Here is a 25,900-nt window from a genome sequence, read left to right as displayed (position 1 = left end):
AGACTTTTTGGGTGTTTGATCCAACTCCAGCTTATGAAGATGACCATGTGGCTGGGGCAGCTTAACTGAAGCAGTTTTTTAAAGGATGACATCACTAAAACCCAGACTGTGGAATTCAGAACACATGATCTGTCTTCAGTAGATAAATTTCCAGGGATGAAAGAAAACCTAATGCTTAACTTTTTAAAGAATCACTGAATGCAACATGTGGACCATGTTAGGAGACTGATCAAAACAAACTGGGAATGGGGGCACAAGCCTGTAATCACAGCATTTAGCAGGCAGACTCAGGAGGGTCATGAGTTCAAGGTCAGCTGGAGCTAAAAGCTGTCTTGAGGCTAGCATGAGATACATAATGAGCTTTTGTGTCCAAACCAAACAGTTGAAAACACAGGAAAACTGGTAGACAGCTCTTCAACCCTATCCCTTCATTCCATGCTTATAGTTAATGCCGAATCTCTATCTTTTATATATACTGAAGTGTTTATAAAATTGAGGGAATGGTTGAGATCACATTAATGAGGCCGGCCAGGAGTTAGACTGTTGAAACTGGATGTTGAAGCTCTATGTATATACTTTATACTGTCCATCATTTAAAAACAAAATTAGAACCATAATGGTACTATAATTAAAAAAAAAAATCAGCAAACCTGGGTGATTTAGAACCACCAGCCTGGCATTCAAATGGAAAGGTTCAACCCAGTATAAGTTATTCACACTGTCTTTAAACCATGGATATAGACAGTGTAAGCCGATCCAGTCTGGACTTAAGTGTTATGTGTCATCAGCCACATCAAATATTTTATAAATGTCATTCTTGAGCACATTAAAGTTAACAAGCCTGTATTTAACACTTTTCAGAATGCATTATGAACGCATTTTGACAACAAGCACATAAAGCAGACAGGCAGATGGGGGTTGAGGCTGAAATCTTATTTTATCTGACCCAAATGGCAACCCAAAACGGATGCGTTCTAAATTTAAAGACCGCAGGAAAAAGGATACAAATTAGCTCAAGTACTCATTTTTATAAAAATGTATTTTATTTTAAAAAGAGTCTATAAAAGTAGAAATCACATACAAAAATACAGATTACTGCGACATGTTGGCAAAATAGCTCCCAGCTGGACTTGAGTAAGGAAGAACAGGAACTGTATGTCTGGGGCAGCTGGAGGCCAGAGTCCAACCAGAGCCCACCGTCAGCCCATCACTAATCTGTAAACAATAGTTTCAAGTCGTAGTTAGCGCTTTAACTACTCGGGAACTGTAGCATGATCATTCCGGTGTTACACTTTTTAAACTGCTCTTTAGGTCTGAGCAGCTAGATAAAGGCACTTCATATTATTGTTGTAACAGTAAATTTTTTTGATGAAAAAGTTAATAGAAATGTATTGTGGCTCTGTCGTAGTCAAAAGAGGTAACTGCATTGATTTTTTTTTCATTTTCTAAAACACAATTTGATCTTTTTGCTTCTGTCTATCAGATGTTAAAAAATGCATCTGTTATCAAAAGTTTTAATGCCCAGTGAGTCTTAAAAACTTAGGTGATGTGCACGTGGTGCCGGCCGCTCGGAAACTGCCTACGCACCTGCTTCTCGTGCATTTCTGATGGAGAGAAACCAGCGGTTCTACCTAAGGAACTTTAGATCCAGTAACCTAATGGGCAGTTTCAAGCCATTGTTGTGAAAGACCACTTAAAAGAGTTTCAAGTCCTTGATTGCAGAGTAATATAAAAATAACTGCACCGCTAAAGGAAGAAACAGCAAACAAGATCAGCTCAGAATTCTATCCGACTTCTCAAGAATGCTGATTAGAATAATACCATACTTCTAAAAACAAAGCAAGTAATTTTAAAAGCTAAACAACCCACATAACATACATTGATTATAAAGTTAAAAAAGCACAATTAGATTTCCTCACCTAATTTAGGATTCTGGGAGCATAGAGTACCTAAAACCATTAAGGACTACTTCATATTCACCTGACTTTGGGAAACAGCCCTATGAGGCTTCAAATCCAATTCCATCCTTCGGGTTGTGTCTCTGTTTCTCATTTAGAGTTCAAGGTACACTATATGCAGGACTATGTTTCTATTAAACTAACTTCACACCTGCACCAAAGCTGAAATGTGTTAATTCCCAGAAGATTGCCTCAAACGCTACCAGCCCGTGAGTCTTTCCATTTAGCTCACCACAAATAGCTTATTCTTCAAAATCAAGTTTTATAAAATACTGAATAATTAAATAGATAAAAAGTTATGACAAACACCATGAAAACTGTTAGCCAGGGATAATTTTAAAAATGTGATTCTAAATAGACTTAATCTGAAGGGCACTTGGAAGAGTTGGCTCAAATTTTGCTTTAAAAAGCTATTTTGAAATAACAGGTTCACCTAAAATTTCCAAAGACATAATAACACTGGCCTCTGAGGGCACAGCACTGACGGAACTGTCTCTATATTCGTGAAAAAGTAACACTTCATAGTTCTCCCTTGCAAATGGCTCCCTAACATACACGCATAATGAAGGCTAAGGTAAAACCAATGGGAAAGATAACCAAGGTCTCCAGCAAGTGGATTTGCTGCCTGTGTTCCTCATTCCAGAGGAGGAGGAGACACCGCCCTGCAGCAAGCACTTCATACACAACTGGGCTTTTGCAGAGTCAGTCGGCACTTGATACCCCAAATCTCCGGGTTCTTTTTGTTGTCCATAGTTGGCCTCGCAATGGTGGTGAAATAGGCACAATTAATCTGCAGATGAGGAAGGGCTTCTCTCAACAGCTGAAGGGTGCCATCCGGCACGATTCCAAAGACCTGCAGTGTTTTTAGTGTGGGAATTTCTCCGAGTTCACTGGAAGAGGAAGAGAACATGTCAGGATGTATGGCAATTATTAGACTAGTTATTATAATCCATTGTTTATAATTTTTATCCGTCTACAAAAATGCAGCCTAAAAACATAATCTATAATAAATGATTTAAGGAAGTAACACAGGGAGATAAAAGCTGGGAAACACAGCAACCTAACCCATGTGGGTACAGGAAACAAGCCTGTGTGTCTTATTCCATGTGGCTCCTGTGGAACTATGAAGTTTATTACTATTTTTAATTGGACTGAATTTGCCTCCTTTCTCCATTCTTGATCTATACAGACCTCTGGAAGGGTCACTGTGATCTGAGCTAGTGAGCTAGTAAACGAGGAATGATAAAAGTAAATGTTTCACTGTGGTGTCAACTGGAACCACCCCAAGATCCATACAGTGTAGGAATCTGGCCATGACCTTTATTTGAACTAGGCTCTCTCAGCAGAAGATACCAGCAGCATTGATGGCTTCTTAGTAATAATGCAGCATTAACAAAACCTTACTGCAGCAGAACCCACCAGTGACTTCCTCAAGGTATTTTTCACATGGGACTATATAGGCCACAGATGAAAAAAAATGGGGTACCAATTCACACCAGACAAGGACCTCTTCTCTCTATATTAATCTTACTGATGGGGCAGACCTTTTTGTATGTCTTTCATGTTAGGTGACAGACAGTTGTGTTAACAGTGAGATCTGGGGTCACGCAAAATTGACCCTGTTTATCCAAAGAAAACATGGTGTGGTTTTGGTACTGATTCTTCTTAACATTGGTTTGTATGCCCAGCTTCATCTCTCCGACCTGTGTTTGCTTTAGTTGGGACACAGTGCAAAGTCTCAGGAAGGGGAACATTTATTTTGGAAATTCAGCAAAACCCCTTGGAGATCAGTGTGCACAGCAGTGACCTTATGTTGTCACAGTCAATACTTATTCAAACAAGTTTGTACTGTCACTTGGCTGCCAATGTCTCAGCCTTCCAGCATATTCCATGCAACATCCAAGACATCCTTCTGAAGGCTCAATCAGTTCATGCCACTTACCTGCTCCAGAACTACTGATGCCTCCTGAATGGTTCTGGAAACCAGATGGTTTACTAGATCTAAGGACCATCTGTGCTGAACAGGCTCCAGGCATCTTCCCATTACCCCTCTCAATGTATGAACGGTACAGGTAAGCACCACAATATTTAGTGTGTGTTGTGGAATACAAGACGAACGGCAAATAAAATCACTATCTAAAAATAAGTGTCTTTGTTTCTAAGGGGCAGTGCGATCAGGTCATAAGAGATCAACATGAACGTCAAGAGGGACACATTGCATCTTTAACTTCTGGAATGCAGAAACAAATACAAAGGCTGTGCACTTAGACCAGGCTATCCCCATCAACACCAAAGATGGCAACAATCCTTAGAACAACGCCTATGTGTAGCATGAATCTTAAAGGTCTTATTGGCTCTGTGTTTCTTTCTTTCTTTTTTTTTTTGGTTTTTCGAGACAGGGTTTCTCTGGGTAGCTTTGCGCCTTTCCTGGAACTCACCTGGTAGCCCAGGCTGGCCTCGAACTCACAGAGATCCGCCTGGCTCTGCCTCCCAAGTGCTGGGATTAAAGGCGTGCACCACCACCGCCCAGCTGGCTCTGTGTTTCTTATTTACTGAGACTGTTTAGAATTTCATCTACACCTATGTGAAATCAGCATTTGAGAACAGGGACATACTTGGGAGAACTCAGGTTCTGGGATACCCAGGCAGCCAAGCTGTGAGTCATCGGCAATGGATAATATCTAAAAGAAGAACTGGGTGGGCGTAAGAAAAAGAAGAGTGATGGCAGATGGCAGAGGAGGAAGCGTTTGGGCCGCAGCACGGGGAGAACGTTGGTGAGGAAGGCTATCACATGGTGCTCGGCATCACACGTGAGAAGGGAGCTGTAGAAGATGGGACAAAACGCAACAACAAAACCCTCCACCTCTTGTGTGTGTAGGCCACAAGGCAGAAGAGCAAGTCACAAGCAGCTCTGACTTTACAGTGGAAGAGAAAAGAGAACCGTTTACAAGCCATCCTTTACTTTGTGTAAGATAATAAAAAAATGGCTTATAAGGCTCTTCGTTCAAGTTTAATAAAAAGCATTCATCACGTAAGAGGCTGAGGCTGGATCATAAGCCAGCCTGGGGATAAATACTGAGACTCGATCTCAACAACAATAAAAAAGACACTTATAAACTTTGAGGTTTTCTTCTTACCTCATCTATACAATTCTGTTTCCCTTTAAATACAAAATGCCTTACCCAGTGACCTTTTAACTCTCTTCATTTCAAATCAGTTTCCCCCGTGTTGGGTTTATCATGGACTAAGAAATAGGAAATATTTATAAGAAAATTCAGTGGGAAATAAGACCAATAAAGGAAAAAGTAATTATAGCAGGGGTCTTCAGGGGTGAGGAATTCTAAGGCTTTTAAATTATTTTAGGGCACTATCAAAGACTCATGTTACTTTCCCACTTCTGAGATAAGGCATCAACTATTTGCTACATAGACGGCTGTTCTGTGGATAGTACCCTTGAGACACACTGAGATTTCTATTAAGAACTTCAAATGCATCAGTTGCCAGAATGATTAATCTTATGAAAAGGACAGCAGTGAATTCATCTTAGAGCATCTGCAACACACACCACTAGTATTTACATGATGCTCAAAGAAACATCCTGATGTTCAAAGACAACATCTCATTCCACGCTGCTGCTCTGATGGGAAACTAAAGCCCTGGATGGTCTTCTTTCTTTAAAGATCAGAGTTTGACAAGTAACTCTGCTGAGGTTCACACCTACACTGAGGGCTTCAGGCTCATGCTCTTCCCCGCCGATCCACGTGGGGACTACTGTGCAGGTAAACCAAGATTCTACTGGATAAATGTGAGGGAATACAGCCTTCCCCTTGCCTCTGGTAGAGGGAAAGCAAGCATTTAAGTACTGCTTAGCTTCTTTTCACAGTGAAGGAACAAACCCAAGACTCACAGATTTGCTTGAGAAAAGAAACCAGAAAAGAATATTCTCCCTTCTTAGGAGGAGCCCAGGCAGATGTGAAGCCCAGATGGCATGAATGAATGACACAGAAACCTTTTTGTGTGGACACTGGAAGTTCCTAGGTGTTCTGGATGCTACACAACACAAGCAGGGATTTGTATCAGGGTTCCATGCAATGAACTGAGAGACACCCAAGAAAAATCAGAATCCTTTTTAGGTAGTGTTTTTCCAAACAGCATACTACTAGCTAAGGCTCATGAGACTAGTTAAAATGATTAATTCAGTCACATAATTACCAGACTTCCCAATTTTACTGAACTCTCTACAGAACATTTATTATTGAAATTGTATGATCTAATCCATATTAAAGAATTAATTTTTTTAAAAAAATTCACCATTTTTAGGTAGGAAGAATTATTGTTGACATTCTGATAGCAACATAAATAACAGAACAGTCTTACTCAAGTCATATGACCCTGCTGCAGTAAAAAGAAGGGTACTTGACCATGTGTAAGATACTGACCTCTCGTGGTTTTCAATGAAATGGCTATGCATTTACATTTGGTATAAGGAAGACTATTACAGCCCTTTGAAATGAAATAAGCAATGCCCAGAGATAAGAGACTTAGTTTTCATGGACCTACATAATATATCCTCTGTTCAGATAGCGTCAGACTCTCATACACATGTGTCAATTCTTCACTTTCCTTGGTCGTCTGGGACTCTCATCACTAGACTATAGAACTTTTCCTGTAAGTCCAGACACAAGCTTTAAGAATGAACGGGAAACATCTGAAACGATCCCACTCACATTGGGTCTGCCTCCCAGGCTCACAGTGAGTTCCTTGGCGGTAAAAGCTTCCTTTTGTAGGTCCTTCACAGATACTAGGACAGCATTCTAACACAGTGATGCTGACAGTTAAATAATAAATGTTAATGAGCTCAGCCAGTCCAACTTTGCCAGACAAACATTTTGTGAACTATTTTGATATTCCTTCCTAGACATTTTGTAGCATATTAAATACTAAGGGTCACACTGTGAATATCCATTACCAATGATGGCTTTTACTAGCAAGTATTAGTTCCTGCTTTCCACTAGCATAAACAAACACAAAACACACTTACAGTAGAGTTTCAGGTATTATATCATAGCACCGGCTGAGTGAGAGGTGTTGGAGGTAGCTGAGTTGAAAAAATTCTGGAAAGCAGTCATTCTTTAGCATGATACTGTCACTGTAACAGGAAGGAAGGAAGATTCAAAACCAATTCGTAGACTGAGAGTACTACTGCTTAACCCCTTCATTAGCGCCTTTCCCACATCAAAAACAACCAACAGATTTCCAAATTTTGATCTAAAACAAACAGTACCTTAAGTCGAGGCGGACAAGGTTGGGGCACCGTTTAATTATGGTACAAAGATCTAGGAAAAAGAAAACAAATGTGATGGTCACCGTCACTGTTAAATAAGGAGGGAGGAAAGGGTATCTGTGTTCGCTGCTGTTCTTCAATAGCACACTGGAAGCGGGCAGCAAGGCAGCTAGCAAAGTTCTTCAAGTAGAAAGTTCCCTGCCGAGAGAAAAGCCACGTGAGCACCCGGGAGTCTACTGTAACTGTTACAGGAGCTGTGGGAACCCTAGATAACAACTGCTTATGTAGCAATAGTAACAGGCTAGAAAAAGAAAGGGAAATCCCAGTTCATGATAGCCAACAAAACCAAATGCCAGTACACACAGGCAAATAATAGTCTATGAAGATGGCTCTTCAACTTAGTCAGGGGAATCTTATTTATTCAAAGAACTGTTGTATCATAACTGTAAAAATGAGTTTCCAGCTCAAATTACAACCCAGTAAATTCCATATATGTTGAAGTTTTAAATGCATTTTTCAAGGAATTATTTGCAGAATCTTGGGTTAGGTGAGGAGTGTATAAACAAAGAAAAACCACATAATCTACAAGAAAAAAAAAATCTTAAAATTCTACCATTTACACCAGGCATGTTTGTGCACACTTGTAATCTCAGGACTAGCAGAGGCTGAAGAACTGTTGAAAACTATAGACCAGTCTGGTCTACACAGCTAGTTCTAGGCCAGCCAGGGCTAGACAGTGACACCCGGCCTCACAAATAAAAACCTAGCAAAAAATCTGCATGGGAGAGCATTTAGAAAAGTATCAGAAAATGTAAGAAGAGGATAAACAATAAATCAAGAGCATCAACATATTTGTAAAACAGATACGGAGCAGGAAAGACTGAAGTAAATAAGTATTTCTTCTTGGGCTGGCGGGAGGCTCAGGAGGTACAGCTCTCAAGCCTGACAGCTCGAGTTTGATCATCCCTGGAACCCACATGGTAGAAGAAGCAGGACCCCAGCAAGTTCTCTGATCCCCACACATATCCCCTAACACACTCCCCCACGAGCCTCCACTGTCCAAAATAAATCAGTGTAAAACAAATGCCAGGAAATGTTCTGCATGAAAAACAAAACACACGTAGATACACAGTACACTGTAATCTTAATCTGGTCAAAACACACACACACACACACACACACACACACACACACACACACACACTCATATAATTAGAGCAAAGGAAAACAGCTTGAAGGAAACACTGCGAATTAATTGTCGCTAGCCAGTGCGGACATTAGACACTCTGCAGAATTTGGAAGAGAATGACATGAACTGAGCTTCTTAAAGCAGAAAAAAGATGTTCCTTATTTAAAATTGATGAACTCCATTGAATGTTTGAATGTTTACTCGCATAGCTGTACCAGTGGCCACATACTTCCCCCTACACTTTACAGTTTCAAATGCCAGTGACTAGTGGAAAGTCAGACCTGTCACTGCTCCGCTCCCCACACTCCACTGGCTTCTTCCTTCTGTGCTGGCCACCTTACCTTTGCCACCTTCTTGAGAGTACATTAGCTCTCATTAAGGGCCTTTAGCCTTGTGGTCCTTTGTTCCAGAATGTTCTCTCACAAACCTCTGTGTATTTTCTTGTCTAAATAAGAGGTCCTCTCTTGGATCACTGCATCTAGTTCCAGAATGTTCTCCCACAAACTCCTATGTATTTATCTCTCATGCCACCAGAGGTCCTCTCTGACCCTTCTAGTCTACCTATCCACCCTGCTTCATCTTCCTCCTTATATAGTTTCCTTTCTCTCAGACATCGCAACTGCAGTTTCCCCTCCCTCCACTCCTCAGCCCTCCCCCACCTCCCCACTCCCTCAGATCCACTCCTCCTCCTCCTCCTCCTCATCTTTTCAATTCCAGTCATACCATTTAGGAAGTCTGCTCACCGTGGATCTGTCTGGCTTTGTGCATTTTTATGTTATCTTGATTTCTCTACTTAGAATTTAAAGTGTTTAAAGGGAAAATGTTGAAGCACTGTGTAGGGAGAGTGACAGGAAATCAAGACATGGCCGCCGCCGCTCTTTACTCTCTCTTTGCTGCAGACAGTCATTCAATGGTGGTTGTTCAAATGTGATTTCTTACACAGGGAATGGACTTAAACCTCCGGCCACTCACGAAGACCACTTACATTTCCTATGGTCTAACACATCTTACTTATTATTAAGCCCCAGAGAAGGAGTTTCCAAATACTACTTGAACGTTAAGAAGCGTTTCAAGATGTTTGGTTCACATCTCTTTAAGCATAATAAAAACTTCAGTAAGAAATTACCAGCTGGGTGGCGGCGGCGGCGGCGGCGGCGGCGGCGGCGGCGGCGGCGCACGCCTTTAATCCCAGCGCTCGGGAGGCAGGACCAGGAGGATCTCTGTGAGTTTGAGGCCAGCCTGGTCTACAGAGCAAGATCCAGGAAAGGTGCAAAGCTACACAGAGAAACCCTGTCTCAAAAAACCAAAAAACCAAAAAAAAAAAAAAAAAAAAAAAAAATTACCTACACCCAGGTGAGCCAACAACACCCTCGGGACACCAGACAGGGTTGATTTGAGCACCTAAATTAATTTGACTTTGTGCAGCCCGGACTGAATATTAGCTGGAGACTGAGCTATGGAGCTATTAAAAAAAATTTCTTTTGCAACCACTTGTGTGTGCAAATTAAGAGTCTCAGTGTCATACACACAAAGCTCAGCAATGTGTTAGGGCTTTAATCAGTACCACAGCTGCTACCTACCCAACTTCAAATGCCTGTGTTCATCAACTCTGTCTTTTAGACTGAATCGAATAGTAGAAGGTGTAAATATGAACCTATAGGCTGGGTTCTAGCAGGAATTTTCAATCTCAACTGCTGACATTTTGGGCCAGATGACTCCCGAGTTAATTTTTCTGTGCTGTTCAGCAGCATTTCTGGCTTCTAACCACTAGATGGCAGCAGAACCCCTGCGCTGAGACAATCAAAACACTGTCCAGTTTTCGCAAAGCTGTTCTTAGTTGAAAACAACTTCTCACAGTATTCCTTTTGTATATCTGGGGTTTGACTCCAGGATCCCATTTGGACACTCAGAGGCAAGGATACTGAAGTCACTCTGACATTCTCTTGTCTGCTTACTTATAGCACCTAATACTATAAATGTGTAGTTGTTACACTGAACTGATGAGCGTCTTTTCCAAGAAGTTATTACATGTTCAATACAGATGCATTTTTTTTCCCTTAATAGTTTTGATCCCTTAATGGTTTAATTTAGATGCAGAACCCATGGATACAGAGGGCTGACTCTAGAGCATTTACCTACTTTTTTACATCAGGGTTCTTCAGAGTAAGTTTGTTTATTAAAAGTAGTTGTGGGATTGGGGAGATGTAAAGTGCTTGTCTGTAATTACAAGGGCTTGAGTTTGATCTGTGGCACCCTTGTGAGAACACTGGGTGGGAGAGCATTCACCTGTAGACTCAGGACGGGGCAGGCAGACACAGGAGGACCCGGTGGGGCTTGTTTGCCAATCAGTGAGAGACCCTGTCTCAAAAAATAAGGTAGGAGGGTAGGAAAGATGGATCTGTGGTTAAGAGCACTTGTTGCTCTTGCAGAGGATCTGAGTTTGGGTCACAGCATCCACAGGCAACTAAGCTGTAACTCCACTTCCAGGAGGTCTGCTGCCCTTTCCGGCCTCTGCTGGCACTGAATACATGTGTGGTACAGGCATAAATACAGGCAAAACACCCACACACATAAAATAAAAAAATAAAAATATATAAATCTTTTTCTTTTTTTTTTTAAATGTGGGGAAGTACTGATGAAGTCACTCAGTGTTGACTTCTGGCCTCCAAGTACAAGTGCACGCACGTGTGCATGTACACACATACACACACTCAAGTTGCTTTAAAAGATTTTCTGTCTAGATCCTGGACTCATAGCTTGATGCCAGCTCAGGAGTTATTTACCTTTTACCTAACTCTTCTGACGAGCAATTCCTCTGTTGAAGACAGAAATAGCACGTGTACTGGACTAATAAATGAGTCAGGGAGCAGAAACTTCACAGGCATACCATAAAGCAAATCTATTACAGTTACAGGCTCAGTGGCCCCGGCCTCGAAGCTCTAACCTGTTTTCTGGAGGTTCTTTCGGTAGCCACTGAGGTTGAGCTGGCTGATGGTCGCTGATAAATGTGCCACAGCTGCTTGCACATGTTTTTCAGTGAACTCAAAGCACCAGGAGAGATTCAGTTCATCTAGTCTGCATGAGAAAGGGTGATAAGGAAAACGTGAACCCATCAGAAGGACTAGGGGGACTTAACGCGGCACACCCCAAAAATATAAAACCAGGTGCTTCACCACTTCATGCACAGACCACCTGTTCTGTGTCCTTCATTTGAAACTGCATTCTCTAAACACCTATGTGCCCACAACTTACCCAGCGATTACACCAAAGGCCGGGGCAAATACTGCCTCCTTTTGGGGATGCAGGTTGAACATTGTAGCCTGTATGTTTCTTTCTCAAACCACCTAAGTTGTTATCAAAAAAGCACCTGGCAGCTAACAACTCAAATGTTGTATAAAACCCACGGACTGACTACTAATGGAAGAGACAAAGATGCTACAAAAATCCCTTTCATCCGATTCTTCCTGCGAGGAGGGTCAATGAGTTTCAAAGTCAACATCTACCTCCCTCACTCTGTATCTCTGCTGACTGAATGCAGTCCTACATATTTTGTCTGCCTTGCAACATTCTGATCCAAAGGCAACTTGCCTTTGAGAGATCATTAACACAGATACAAATGGTATACCAGAAAGACAGAGACAGTTAATACAAAGAGCATGTATGCATGGTATATTGTGTTTGCCATACACCATGACTCCTCTCCCTTAGCAGTCCATGGGATCACCCATATTACATATGGCTTAGTTAGATATAACACAACCACAGTTGTGTTATAACACATTCCTCCACTTCCCTTTAGCAACGGCAGAGAAAAGGGATCCCTATCCAAGTATCCTTCCCTTACAAACAGACTTGGAGTTTAGCCTGAACGTTTTTTGTGGAAGATACCACATTGCCTGAGTCAAGAACGTGGCATCGCTCCCAAGTCCATCCAGATACCCAGATGCGAAGCTTAACTGTGCTGGATACAGCGCCGATCCTCCCTACCTACAACAGCTGCTTAGCAGCGTGGCCACGGCGGATTCAGAAAATCCAGAGCACCCGCAAAGGTTCAGTCGCAGCAAGTTTTCATTCTGTGCGAGAGTGCTAGAAAACAGAAAAATGTCAGAGGAATAAATTGCATCAGTGGTGAGTCCTTGTGTGTGTTTGTGTGTGTGTGTGTGTGTTTGTGTGTGTATGTGTGTGTGTGTGGTGGTGGTGGGGAGTAGGCAAATAAAATTTAATTAAGCACACAAGCGTTTGAGTCAGAGGAGGGCTTAAAATCTATATTTCACTCTCTCTTGACACACACAGCAGAGTGATTTGCTTCTGTTACTGAAGTGCACACTGGCAAGGACAGTATCTTTTTGGCAGGGCTAGAAACAAGGTTAAATGATATAATAATGTACTGAAGGATTTGCACAGTACTTGCAGGGTAAATGCACAAGAAACACCAATGAATGTATGTTTTAAGTTCAAAGGCTTGCTTTCCCCTGATTAGGGAACCTGGATGATGAAGATCCATTGTTTTTGAGTTAAGTCTTGGTTTGATACTGATTAACCATGTAAACTTGGACAAGCTAGTCAGCCTCTCTCTGCCTCAGCTTTCACAGAAAGGGGGAAGGGCAAGAGCTCTCTGCAGGCGCTTGCTATCAGAATTACCTTTAACTTAGTATCTGCCACATATTTGCTACCCCTCTTGTCCCATTCTTTCTATCAGGCTCCATTTGATCTCATCTGAATGAGGAGATGGCCTAACTCCTGTGTCTGAATAACCCCACGTGGTGCCTAGCAAATTAATCAAATATGTCTCAATCTGACATGGCGCTTCCATTTTCAGAACCACGGTGCGCCATGCCTCATGGCCTCTTTGCAAACTACCAGTCTCCACAGAAGGCCATTATAATGTAGCCATGATTCTCCTCGTCTCCCTGATTGCCATGCTCCAGCAACTACCAGCTACTTAGGAGTCCAGAAGGGCAGCAGCTTTACTGAGGCTGCTTCAAACGCCCTATCATTTCTGAGATCTCCTACCTGAATATCGTTAATGGCCAGTCTACGAGCCACTAACTACTCTGAGAAGGCTGTCCTACTTAACTTCAATTAGGCCTCCCTGTATGTTGCTACACAGCCACCAATGCATCTAATGAACACTCTACACTGTCATTGTTTGTCTCACCCATGAATGAGGCACAGACCACACCACACACTGTTCGTTCTATTATCTATCACGCCTAGAGTAGGGGCTGGCAGGTGGTCAGTATTCAAATTTCTGCTGTCTTGATTATCCTGGACAGCCCTGGATATTTGGTATGTCCTGGACATATATATAAGGACACCATAGTCACATAAGAAACACTGACATACATAGCAACTGTCTTTGTGATACAGTTCAGGTGCCACTCACTTGACAATGGGATCCGAAAGTTGCAGGCCTTCCAGGCTTAGATTCTGCAGCTTGGAGCACTCAGACAGAATCCCATGGAGGTTTGACACATTTATCACTGAGTTCGACAGGTCCATGTGCTGTACGCGGAAAGAGCTGAATATGGAGGAGAGAAAAGAGGCCCTGTAAGGTGGTTGACCTTTCAGATCCAATCTGACCCCTTCCTGTCCCCACATGAGCAGGCAATCACAAATGAGACTAAATACACATTTTAAATACTGAATACAGATCTGGTCATAAAACAAATTGCTTCTAGCTAATTCCCATCCTCATTCATGTTTAAAACTCAAGATTTTCCAAGTGTAGATGTTGCTGCCAACACGGTCCCAGTCAGAAAATTAATAGGTGGATAGCACAAGAATGAGCTGGATCCACATGCCCAGGGAGTGAGGCAAGCCTGTGATGAATCCTGGTTGCTGGCGGGGGCTGAGTGGATGAGCAACAGTGTTTCCTAAGGCAGGGAGGACAGTAGAGGAACCAGTTTTAATGGGAGGCCATGTTTACTTTTAGATATGCTAATACCGAAGGACTCAGAAGGAGTGCAGGTGTGGAAGCTTTTAGGTCATTAGAACTAAGAATTGTGACGAGGACCAGGCTAGTGTAAGGGTTTGAGGATCCTGAGCATAATGTGGGTGCACAGGACACAGCTTGTCTGAGAGCAGCATGTGGAGGAGAAGAAGGACAAGTCCTGTGTGAACACAAGGAGAGGCTAAGGAGGAACAGCTGTCGGGGTGAATAAAAGCAGCAGGGAGAGGGATGGATGGACAGTGGAAAGAAGGGGGAGGTACTAGAATGGAGACATGTTCTACTGTCTTTAGCTTGCTTTGCTCGTCCGTATCTAGCTATTCTTCTTAGGCATCAGATAGCACGAAACCTTAGTATTCCATAATTTGCAGCACCAGAGAAGTATTTTTTCAAAACAGTCTACAAAACAAGAAAAAAGAAGGCATTTTTTTCAGGTTGCGAATCTGTCCGTAATAGGACAGAAAGCCCATGATGCAAGTATGAAAATACTACACCCACTTTGTTATGGATGGGCAGTGGGGATAGAAGCAGCAGGCTTGCATTCTCTGACGTGGCCCTGATCCAGCTCTGGCCCTGGAGATTCACAGCCCTACCTGCTGAGCACTCATACCGGGTGGCTAAATGTGCAGTTTTCCTTTTGGAGAATGGGGTGAACCCAGGTTCTTGTATGTGCTAGACAAGTACTCTAACACTGATCCACACCCTCGATGTCCTACGCAAACATCTCTGACCCTAGGGAAAGCCCACCAGTAGCTCTTAAACCCATGCTATGCTTCAAGCCAGAGGCCACGTGGCACAATATGCAACTGACAGCCCACACTACAGATGGCCTGTCACAGGCTTAAGTCTCAAGCAAGAAAACAAGGTGTAGGAGCTGTTTCCACCTCAACATTCAGTCGTTTCTCTTTTACCTGAAACTTTCACCCAATGGTTGCTCCATAAACGATCGGGGGCAGCGGAAGGCGATCACCCCTCGAGAAAGCAAGCGGACAGTCACATCGGGATGCAGATTTTTACCGGCGAGGTCGAGGGACTGCCAGAGAGACTCATCGAGCCTAAAACAGAGAAGGTGCTTGATTTGGTCAACTGGCCACAGTGAATTCTGGGGACCCTGGGGACCTATAAAAGTCACTATAAACATGGAAGCTATGGTCACCATATCTCCTTAATGTAAATCTGAAGAGCTTCCTCTTCCAAGTTGACGATGAAATACTAAACATTTCTTGATTACAGTATCAATAAGCTTCCATCTTTCTCTTTCTAGTTTATCAATTTCAATCTAGATTATCAAATGCTAAAACTAGAACTGCAAATAACTTAGAATTGGAGAATAAAATCCTATCATTAAGTGTAATATAACATGTTTAAAAGTCACTTAAAAATGCTTATTACTACTTGAGTGATTTCCAAACTTCCTAAACAATCTTGCTCTCCAAACTGTTAAGTGTTGACTGGTTTCCACGGTTACCAAGTTCCATGAAAATATAGAGGAACGAAGAAAAGTTGGTATTGTTTTATGAGACACATCGATCACACAACTAGGAAAACGTCACAGACTGGCTCTGTTCCATATTCACGTGGACAAGTGTGTGTGTGTACATATTGATAGTAACGTTAAAGGAAAGAGGTAAATACTACACTCTATGTCGGTTCTAACCTAAAAGGGAGGTCCCAAAACTGGACTGAGCTTCAAGCCGTGTTCCTTCTTAAAGCTTTCTTTTATTTTTATTTACATGTTAATGTCTGTGTAAGGAAATGCCGTGTGTGTGTGTGTGTGTGTGTGTGTGTGTGTGTGTGTGTGTGTGGGTGTGTGTGTATGTGTGCACGTGGGTGCCCTCCGAGGACAGCCGGAGTTAGCGGCATCTGTGCGCTGCCTGAAGCGGGTGCTGGGAAATGAACTCAGGCCCACGAGGAAGGCAACAAGCCTCTGACTGCTGAACCACCTCGTTAGCCCCCACAATGAGAGTTTTAACACCCACAGTTGCATTCTATGAAGAAAGCAAGAGGAAACGTGACGTGCACATACCAGAGGGAACATTCTAAATGCCTTAGTGCACTAGAAACTTCTCTTAGACAGATTTGAAATAAATACTTCATTGGCCTGTTTTGAAGTAATTTTACTACAAAAAAATTTGCTAGTATATGATTTGACTATTGAAAGGTAGACTATTGACAGGATATCATTAAGAAAGTGGCATGCTTTGTATCTTTTTCTTGTCCACACTGAAATCTACTTCAAAAAAAAAAATGAGAGCAGATCATTCTTGATTATCTCAGATCTCAATGTTGCTCCTTTCAAAGAAGTAAACAATAGCTGGCTTGGTATTCTAGAACCACCCAGGACAAGTCTTGAAGCATTCCCTTTGCCCCAAATAACACAGTGTTAACGTGGAAAGTGGAAGATGAATTCAACAGCCACCCAAATCCTAAGCCAACTGTAACTAGTTACGGTTAAGGCTAGGGAGCTAACAAGACCTTAGTCTTATTTTAACTTAGTACTTATTTAACAAAGTACTGTTCTTGACCTGAAGTTTCTTCACCTCATAAACTAAAGTAATACAAAATTGTCACTTCAGCCCGCGTGGAAGATTAAATTTCCATGTCAGTTATTATTCTAGCACAAGGGAGATGATTACTGAACCCAAGGGAAGATGTAGGTCAAGTGCACTAGGTAGACACACAGATTAAACAAGTCTTGGGAGCTAATATACTATCTGAGGATGAGTTCTGGGTTTGGGAGTTTTTGCTAAGGAGTATACTTTAGGTGCTTTAGCCACACCCACGCCTACGGAAAAATAACTAAGATTATGGGTATGTAAATTTTCTTGAGTACAATAGCTATAGCTATTCAGTGATTTACACTTGTAACAAAACATCACATAGATTGTATACCCTAAATATGTAAGGGTTTTATAAAGGTTAATAGATTTTCTGCATGGTGTGAACAAATGTATATCCAGTGAGGAAAAAATAACTTCCTTAGGTGGGGATGGTGAAATGTAGCCACTACTGTGTAAACTTTTTCATCCCCTAAGAAAACTGCCTAGGCTTGGGCCTGGGGAGTGCATGTAGCTCAGATAAAAGCTGTTGCCTCACAAGTCTGAGGCACTGGGTATAACCCATAGCACACCAGAGAACAATAAAAACAACAAAAATCCCCCATTTCATCTCTGACACTGCCTTCCTGGTTCACTCCTCACAACCACACACAATTTAAGTGTAGCCAAGAGCCAGAGAAGACTACCACAAATGGCCCTTGTTCAGCATGCCTATGAGCCAAGCAATGTACTGGCACCTTTCATTTTATCCTTATGACTATCCCATAATGAAGGTGCAATTATGGCCACCTTACATCCAGTGTAGCCAGGCTCAGAAGTGACAAGTAACTTGTTCAGATCATGCAGAGCATTGTGGGAGCCCACAGAGGTTTCCTAGTGAGAACTTACTCAAGGTCTGAGAATCTGAGCTTGCTTTACCCAGCAGGGCTGCATAAGGGGATGATCTGACCACAGGTGTGGTTACGAGGTGTTTGGAAGGGTCTACGCTTGGCTGTGCTGTGTGCTTTGATCTTGCAAGGGGGGAGGTCTTTTGCTGCTCCCCTTGGCATGTTATAAAAAGCCTTCTGAATAAACCTTCAAGGCTGTTGGGTATTGATCCAGGCCCTCCCAAGGCTATCCTGTGTTTCTGTCTTTCTTTTCGTTAACTAGCTCTCTTTTTTTTTTTATCTGATATTTTCTTATCCTTCTTTCATAAGAACCCTTCAAAAGGTGAGAGCTGGCCTCCCACAGAGCATATGTAAAAGAGGCTGGGTTCACACTGGCCAAGGTTAGAGACTTGTAGTCCTTCCTCTCCCATGCTCCTAGCCTGGTCCCCAGTACCAGGCTGTATTGCCACCCTTCAGAACTCCCTTGATCTTAGCACAGCACCTACCCAAGCAGGTGTATACCTCGGAAACAAGTGCAGAGTTGAACACAGGGCAGAGAGGCAGTCAGAAATGGGGTAACAGACCTATGGGAGACTCCTCCCTTCAACTGGGAAATGAGGAAACAGACTTCTACCTACAGTAAACAGGTGTCTAGTTGGCTTGGGGTGGCTGTGTTCTTCTTGGTTTTTGGTTTCACCAGATTCAAATGAGCACATAACCTTCTTCCTTCCCTCCCCTACTTCTGTGTCCCAAATGTTGAAAGGTACTCACGAGAGGCGGTACCACCTCTTGCAGACTCCAGAAACTCTCAGCAGCTCAGGGAGGCACAGGCAGGAAAAGATTCCAAGGAGCAGCTCATCAGGAAGCGAGTCCCAGGAAACACCTATGAGGAGGCAAAACGGGGTTTCCATCACTGAATCCCTCCTTGTCAAAGTCACAGGGTCTCTCCGAGCATTTATCAGGCACATGCCACTTAGCTTAAAGGGAATTTCAACCAAACTAAATTCTTCATCCTCACATTTATTTTTCCATGCCCTACACTGACTTACACACTGTGGTGGTTTGAATGACATGTTCCCTCATGTTCTTGGACATTTGAGTACTAGGTTACCAGCTGGTGGTGCTGTTTGAGTAGGTTTAGGAGGTGTGACTTCATTGGAGCAAGAAGCACGCCACTGGAGTGGGCTTTGAGGTTTCAAAGTCCCATGCCACTCCCAGTGAGCTTTCTCTGCTTCCTGCTTATGATTCCAGATGTGAGTTCCCAGCCTGTCCTGTGGTCATGCCTGCTGCTTGCTGCCAGGACTCTCTGCCACCATGGATTCTAACTCAGTGGAACCGTAAGCCCAAATGAACTCTTTCTTCTGCAAGTTGTCTTGGTCGTGGTGTTCATCACAGAAACAGAAAAGTAACAAAGACACACACCCTGCTGTGAGCATCCCACTTTCTCAGCAGTGAGACTCAAGAAACAAGACTATTTTTCCTCTTGTTATTCCCCTGGGCACTAGCTAGCCAAACATGGCAGGGACACCTTGATTAACCCTGACACAGAGCAAGTCCCCAGCCAGCCAATATATTGGGATGCTTGAAGTTATGAAGTGGTCCTCTGGTGTGGACCTATATAGAAGGCAAATGACCCTTCCTCCCTCTTGGAGTACAGAAGGCAATTCCCAGTCTATCACCTAAAAAAGCAATTTAGGAAAGATATTCTCATCCCCTCCCCCCCTTTTGGTTTTTCAGGACAGGGTTTCTCTGTGTAGTCATGGCTGTCCTGAAACTTGATTTGCAGACCAACCAGACTGGCCTTGAACTCAAAGATCTGTCTGCTTCTGCCTCCCAAGTGCTGGGGATTAAAGGCGTGTGCCACCACCGCCCAGTTCTCGTTTCTTAATTCAACAGGTACTTCAAGATTCTCTACTACCTACGGTGCCGAGTATCATTTCAGGTGCTAGGGGAAGATCAGCAGACAAAATGAAGACTACTGAAATCCTTCCCCTTCAGAGAGCCAATGTGTTACGGTGGGCAAAGGACAACGATACACAAAACAAGTCCATTATGTGACATGTTGAAGAGGATGCCAGCTATGCAGAAAAAAAATCAGCCAGGTAGGGAAATTCAGGCACAGTTATCAGGTTTGAACAGTGCTGCGGGGAGGGTGTTCCTGGGGCAGTGATCACTGAGTCAGGATGGCCAGAAGCAAGGGGGGGAGCCCAGTGCCTGTGTTGTAGACCCTGGAACGCCTGTCTGTGTTGAAGAACAGAGTGAAGAAGGGTAGTGGTGGAAAGTGTAATGAGGAGCAGGGGACAGGGGGGCTATGGAGAAAGACCCTTGGCTTTGAGTTAACGAGGAACTCCTAGATGACTGTGAGCACAGGCTTGCCAGAACTTCAGTCATGTTCTGGAAAGATCATCGTGCATAGATCATCGTGGCTGTGCACAACGAACTGGAGTGGGAGGAAGGGTCAGTGCAGCTCTTCTCTGTCTTGGAAAAGGGGTCTTTAGGGGTTCCTCCACAATCCTACCTCCAGCTGATCTAATTCAGGGTCTCTACCTCCCTGTCCCCAAGACTGAAAAGAGACCCATATTTCCAGGATCTGCAGTTTATAGAGATAGGCATCAACCAGGCACTGTGAACAGGGGAAGAGGCCTCAATGGAGAAGGGCACTGAGGAGGGGGGCGCAGTGGCAGCTGCTGCCCCTGGCAGTCTTCCTGGACTGTCTTTCTGAGACAATCCTGCCTGTCTTTCAACTGCACCCTTTCAACAGACACTCAGCTTACATCCACATTGCTTAGTGAAAGGCTCAACCTTTTCCTGCCAGAGCTCAACTCATTCTTTAATCTGTTGCTTATTTGGAAATGAGTTCCAGCCACTGGAGCCTACTGGAATTCTTAGGATAAGTCATTCTGGGTTGCACCTGGATGCTAGTCATTGAAAATAAAATTGCTCCTAAAGGCCCCCTCCTATGGGAAGCCTCATGACCAACGGCGGTCACTTACGTACATGATTTCATTATTCACTCACGTACATGATTTCATTATTCACTCATCTCTTTAGGCCCCACTGGTCCACAAGATAATGCAAAGGAAAATCTGATATTTTTACATACTAGGAACTAAAATTTGATCCATGCATATATTCACTGAACACAAATCCCACCATTTGTTCTAGGGACAAAGAGAACCTAAGCATAGCCCTGGTCCTCACTCTATTTAGAATCTGAGAGACAGAAAAAGAAGACATTTCAAGGGTCATGCTTGGCTACAGGAGGGCCCCAAATTCTAGGCAGCATCTGGGGCAGATGCGTGGTCAGGGAAGTTTTCTGGGAAGCAGTGGCTCCTCATTGCTCAATCAAGGCCTGCTCTTGTCCTTTGATTTTTATCCATTTTCAACATTTGAGACAGGGTCTCAATGCTTTGTACTCCACTGACATTGAACTCACCATGTAGCTAAATGCTGACACCCAGCTTGTGCTCCCAATCTTCTTGCCTCTACTTCCCAAGTGCTGGAAGCTGATACTTTCCTATGATTTACAGAGACCATCCTGTTCCCATCCCCAGTGTATCTGAGAATTACTACACTAAGAAAGAACTCAGCTCTCAATGGAATCTAGCCACGATGGTCCCAGTCTGTGAAGCTGAGTAATTGAGTCTCTCTAGATCTGTAGGAATGAGAATAAACAGATTTACCCGGAAAAGCTATTCAGTGTGGAGATGAGGTGATGTAGGAGATTTTAAATAATGAAGTTAGAGAGGCAATCTTCCCTGTCCAGACATCCCTTCCTTCCTTCCTCACTAAATCAGCCCATTTTCCTTCTCTGATTTTTTTTTTTTCTTTTTGATACTGCTTTGAATATTCATGAACAGGAAAAGCACAGATCAATCAGAGGAGGGTCTGTACAAATGCTGCAAGAGATTTTTTACCCAACCCCATCTCTCCCTCTATCTGAGCTGACGATCTCCAGAAGCAGGTCCTGAGGGTCTGACTTGAAGGAGTTTATCTGGCACATAGTGACAGGAAGCACTGGAGAAGTGCAGAAGACAGACATGGAATGGAGGGAGGCCAGCTGTGGCACGTTAATAAGCAGCCTGTCTCTCTAACCGGTTTAGACCTTTAGGGGTTCCCGGAGACCATCTGGAACCCGCCTCTGAGCTGTCCCACCCGAGGGGATGGGTGCTGGAGTATGAGTTCACTAACTGCTGTTGATTATTAATTCTGGGCTCAATGTTAACTCCTCAGCATCCATGCCCAGAGAAAGGCCTCAAGCACAACTGCATCTGTGTTCAGGAGAGAGCTCTGGGCACTAAGGAAAAGGTGAGTTTGCAAGGGACTATGGGTTAGTCAACAGCAGTGTCCATTAAAGATGACTTGGGGAGGGAAATCAGAGAAGCATGCCCAGAAATGCAAGGCAGGAAAGAAAACTATATGATCACATTTGGTGTTTCTTGTTTTATTAGGAAGATCTAAGAGAGCAGAGAAAACAGAACAGTAGGAAATGGTCTCATGATAAGAGGAGTAGCATAATGTTGAATGCAAAGACAGCAGACCCAGGCAACAAAGCCTTGCAAGAAAACAGTCCACTCTAGCCGGGCGGTGGTGGCGCACGCCTTTAATCCCAGCACTCGGGAGGCAGAGCCAGGCGGATCTCTGTGAGTTCGAGGCCAGCCTGGGCTACCAAGTGAGTCCCAGGAAAGGCGCAAAGCTACACAGAGAAACCCTGTCTCGAAAAACCAAAAAAAAAAAAAAAAAAAAGAAAACAGTCCACTCTAATGCAGCCTTTGGAGTCCAGCTTGTCTCAGATTTCAGCTTAAAGGACACCTTCTCCGAGAAGCATTTCCAGGTCACCACCAAAGTCCTACACCCGGGTTTGCACATTCAGCAACGTGCAGTGGCTAGCATGTGATTGACATTTGATAAATATTGCTGAGTGCATCGAACCTTTTATTCCTCTGTTAATTCTTAGTGTGACCGGCTTTCTTTAACCAATTAATTACTACATGCCTAATGCTAAGAACAGAACCTGATACTGAATATTAGAAACTGCCTGATTGATAGTACATGTAGGAATGACTAATATCTTAGAAAAGAATGCTGGTTTTATTTTAAATATGGGTAAGACTCTTGGCCTTTTTGAACCAATTTCCTCATTTGAACAATAGGTTGGCTTGTAACAAACATCATGGGTGGTTTTAGATTAATAAACTAATTTTGAGAGCTGGGAATGAGGCACAGCTCATGTCTAATAGCCTCAGGGGCAAATGGGCTATTAAATAAATATATAACATAACAATTAAAACTGCCATCTACTAGAAGCCCTAAAAACTCTTGGCATTTGTAAAAGTACACTGATGCTGATCTTTGCAGCATCCTATACACTACGTATTATTCTTCTCATTTTTATGTATGAATGATGACAAATAATTTCACAAAGGTGACATTAATTATTAGATGGGTGACAGAAACAAGAGGCAACCTCGGGTTTCTAAATTCCCATGCCCCAAAGTGAAGGCACAAGGTCACAGGAGGTGGAAGTCTGATGAAGTTCCTGGTGGCAGAGGGCTCTGCGGGCATGACTGTAATTTCCAGATGATGGCACGGCATACCGCTGGCACATGGAAGGGATGGAAAAGAAAAGAACTCAACAAAGCATGCTGAGATGCTGAGAGGTACCAATGAGTTTACTACCAAATGGGAGGAGCAAGTCCAGGACATATAGAGCCTTGGCTAACAGCAAGGTAGCGAGGGCTCCATTCAGTTGACTACACAGGACAACCCCAGTTGTGGGGCCCCTGGGTGGAGGTGGATGAGCCTGGAATTGGCTGCTGTCCCAGCAGATGGGGCAGAAATTTGTCTCCAGTAGCTGAGCTGGTGGCTGAAATCCAGGCTGTGATACACTTAATCTAATTTTACTTGCCATATTTAATTCTCAAAACATCAGCCATCTGTTTCCTGGATTCTTGACAAAATGGCTGCCTAGTCTGTTTGCAAGCACAGGAAGAGAATATCCAGAGGTCTTTTCTCCACTCGCTTCTGCAAAAACCAAGGCTTCGCTTCAGAGGTATACAAAGGTAGCTAACCACCATGCTTCCAATTTCACCTCAGAAGCAAACTCAGCTTCCTCAGCTGCGACCAACTCCACATGCCCTTCAAACTCTTTGGGAAAGAGGGGTGTGTAGGATTCTAAGCACTTGATCTTTTTTTGTTTTGTTTTGTTTTTTGAGACAGGGTTTCTCTGTGTAGCTTTGTGCCTTTCCTGGAACTCACTCTGTAGATCAGGTTGGCCTTGAAATCAGAGATCCGCCTGCCTCTGCCTCCCGAGCGCTGGGATTAAAGGCGTGCGCCACCACCGCCCAGCTTTTAAGCACTTGATCTTTGTAGTATAGCTAACTTGTCTTATTTGATCTATTTATTTCTCAGAATATCTCCAACAATCGAGATTCAAACTGCCCATCCAAAATGATATTCCAAATTATGCTAAAAAAAACCCTAAATTTTAATTATATGCATGGATGTGTCTGTGAGCCAGTATGCATAAGTGTAGGTGCCCACAGAGGCCAGAGGGGTTAGATCTTCTGGAACTGGAGTTACAGGAAGCTGTGAGCTGCTAAGATCTTCTCAAAGAGTAGTAAGTGCACTTCACTGTTAAGCCATCTGTAGCTTCCCAAAATTTGACTTTTAAGATTGCTCTTCAGCAGGGCTTTGTAGTACATACCTATAATTCCAGTACTTAGGAGGCAGGAATAATCAGAGATTCAAGGACAAGCAGGACAACAGTCTCAAAAAACCAACCATCCAACACACACACACACACACACACACACACACACACACACACTTGTGAAAACACCTATATACACTGTTCCTCTATTTAGCCTTTTATAATCAAATTGTATTACAGAAGAAGGCACTGAGACCTTGATACTAATGTCTTTTTTTTTTTTTTCATGATTTTATTGAGAGGGCACACATCTTGATCACTTTGGTTGCAAGTGATACTCCATGCTTTCTTCCTAGGGAACTAACTGCACAGATTTCTGCCACTCTATTTGAATGTCCCTTCATTTTCCCACGAACAATAGAGATGACATGAGGTTGTACTAGTTGCTAATATATTTGTACTTTGGGTGCAGTGGGCCAAGTGTTTCTATGGAAGACTTGCTCACCTCTGTGGGATGTGAGAAATAACAAAGAAACAAGGGTGAGCAAGGTAAGCTAGTTGGCCTTTTGTTCACTGTTGCTACTATATGCCCAATCCCTAGAATAGCAGTTAGTAAATATTTGCTATGCCAGGGCTGGTGGCACATGCCCATAATCCCAGCATTTTGGAGGAACAGACAGGAAGACTGTGGGATGTTGAAGCCAACCAGATCTGAACGGTGAGTTCTAGCCACAGCTACCCAGGCATCCCTAGTCTCAAAGTGAATAAATAAATAAATAAATAAAAATAAAAAGGCCAAATGAATGCGAGGAAACTATAAAACAAAGACATTGGGAAAGTGCTCAAAATGACTCATATAGAACAGAGATTTGGGAACTGTTAGCTAAAGTCACTTGACGGGTCATGTAATCAGTTTGGTAGATCTATTATCATTATTATTATTATTATTGTTTTGGACAAAACATTTTATTTTGTGTAAGCAAGGGTAGGGGTGTGGAGGTTGTGGTAGCTGGCTATCTCCTTCTACCTTGTGGATTAAAGGGATGGAACCTAGGATCTCAGGACGGATGGCAAAAGCCTTTACTTATAGAGCCCTCTTCCCAGCCCTATTATTATTATTATTATCTAAAGAATGGAGTAGAATAGAACAGATAATATCTTAGGCAAAGGGAAGTGATAGCTCTAGGAAACTCTTGTTCCAAATTCCCCTACTGCAATATAAAATCTATTTCTTACTAGTTAAAAAAGCATTGAGAGAAAAATGTTTGCCCTGGGGTATTAAAACACTGATTCTCAGGCTCAAGAAATTCTTGGACCAGAATCTCAGGAATTCTGCACTTTGAACAAGACCCCTGTGGATTCTGATATACTCTGAACTTGGGAGTTTCCAGTCTGAGAGACAACCTTTGTAGGGTCTGGAATTGGAATCCGTTTAACAGCCAT

General features: G+C 43.0%; 1 protein-coding gene and 1 long non-coding RNA gene across 2 annotated transcripts in view; one reads left to right on the top strand and one right to left on the bottom strand.

Moving 5' to 3' along the window:
* Nucleotides 1-1,943: 1,943 nt before the first annotated feature.
* Skp2 (S-phase kinase associated protein 2) overlaps nt 1,944-25,900 on the bottom strand; it is a 29,194-nt gene continuing 5,237 nt past the window's right edge. Inside the window, exons 3-10 of the mRNA XM_059276607.1 lie at nt 18,577-18,688; nt 15,293-15,436; nt 13,818-13,952; nt 12,419-12,517; nt 11,376-11,506; nt 7,243-7,294; nt 7,000-7,107; nt 1,944-2,848 (exon numbers count right to left, since the gene is read on the bottom strand). Of these exons, the coding sequence (XP_059132590.1) occupies nt 2,635-2,848; nt 7,000-7,107; nt 7,243-7,294; nt 11,376-11,506; nt 12,419-12,517; nt 13,818-13,952; nt 15,293-15,436; nt 18,577-18,688 (995 nt within the window). The 3' untranslated portion in view covers nt 1,944-2,634. The remainder of the gene's footprint in view (nt 2,849-6,999; nt 7,108-7,242; nt 7,295-11,375; nt 11,507-12,418; nt 12,518-13,817; nt 13,953-15,292; nt 15,437-18,576; nt 18,689-25,900) is intronic.
* Nucleotides 15,878-22,378, top strand: LOC131921842 (uncharacterized). Its single transcript, XR_009382115.1, has 5 exons — nt 15,878-16,008; nt 19,057-19,142; nt 19,702-19,907; nt 22,039-22,113; nt 22,257-22,378. It is a non-coding gene; the product is annotated as an uncharacterized LOC131921842 (long non-coding RNA).

The sequence above is a fragment of the Peromyscus eremicus genome, chromosome 11, assembly GCF_949786415.1.
Source record: "Peromyscus eremicus chromosome 11, PerEre_H2_v1, whole genome shotgun sequence".
NCBI classification, from domain to species: Eukaryota; Metazoa; Chordata; class Mammalia; order Rodentia; family Cricetidae; genus Peromyscus; species Peromyscus eremicus.
Note: the sequence above shows the minus strand (reverse complement) of the source record. Positions and strands in the feature narration are given on the sequence as shown.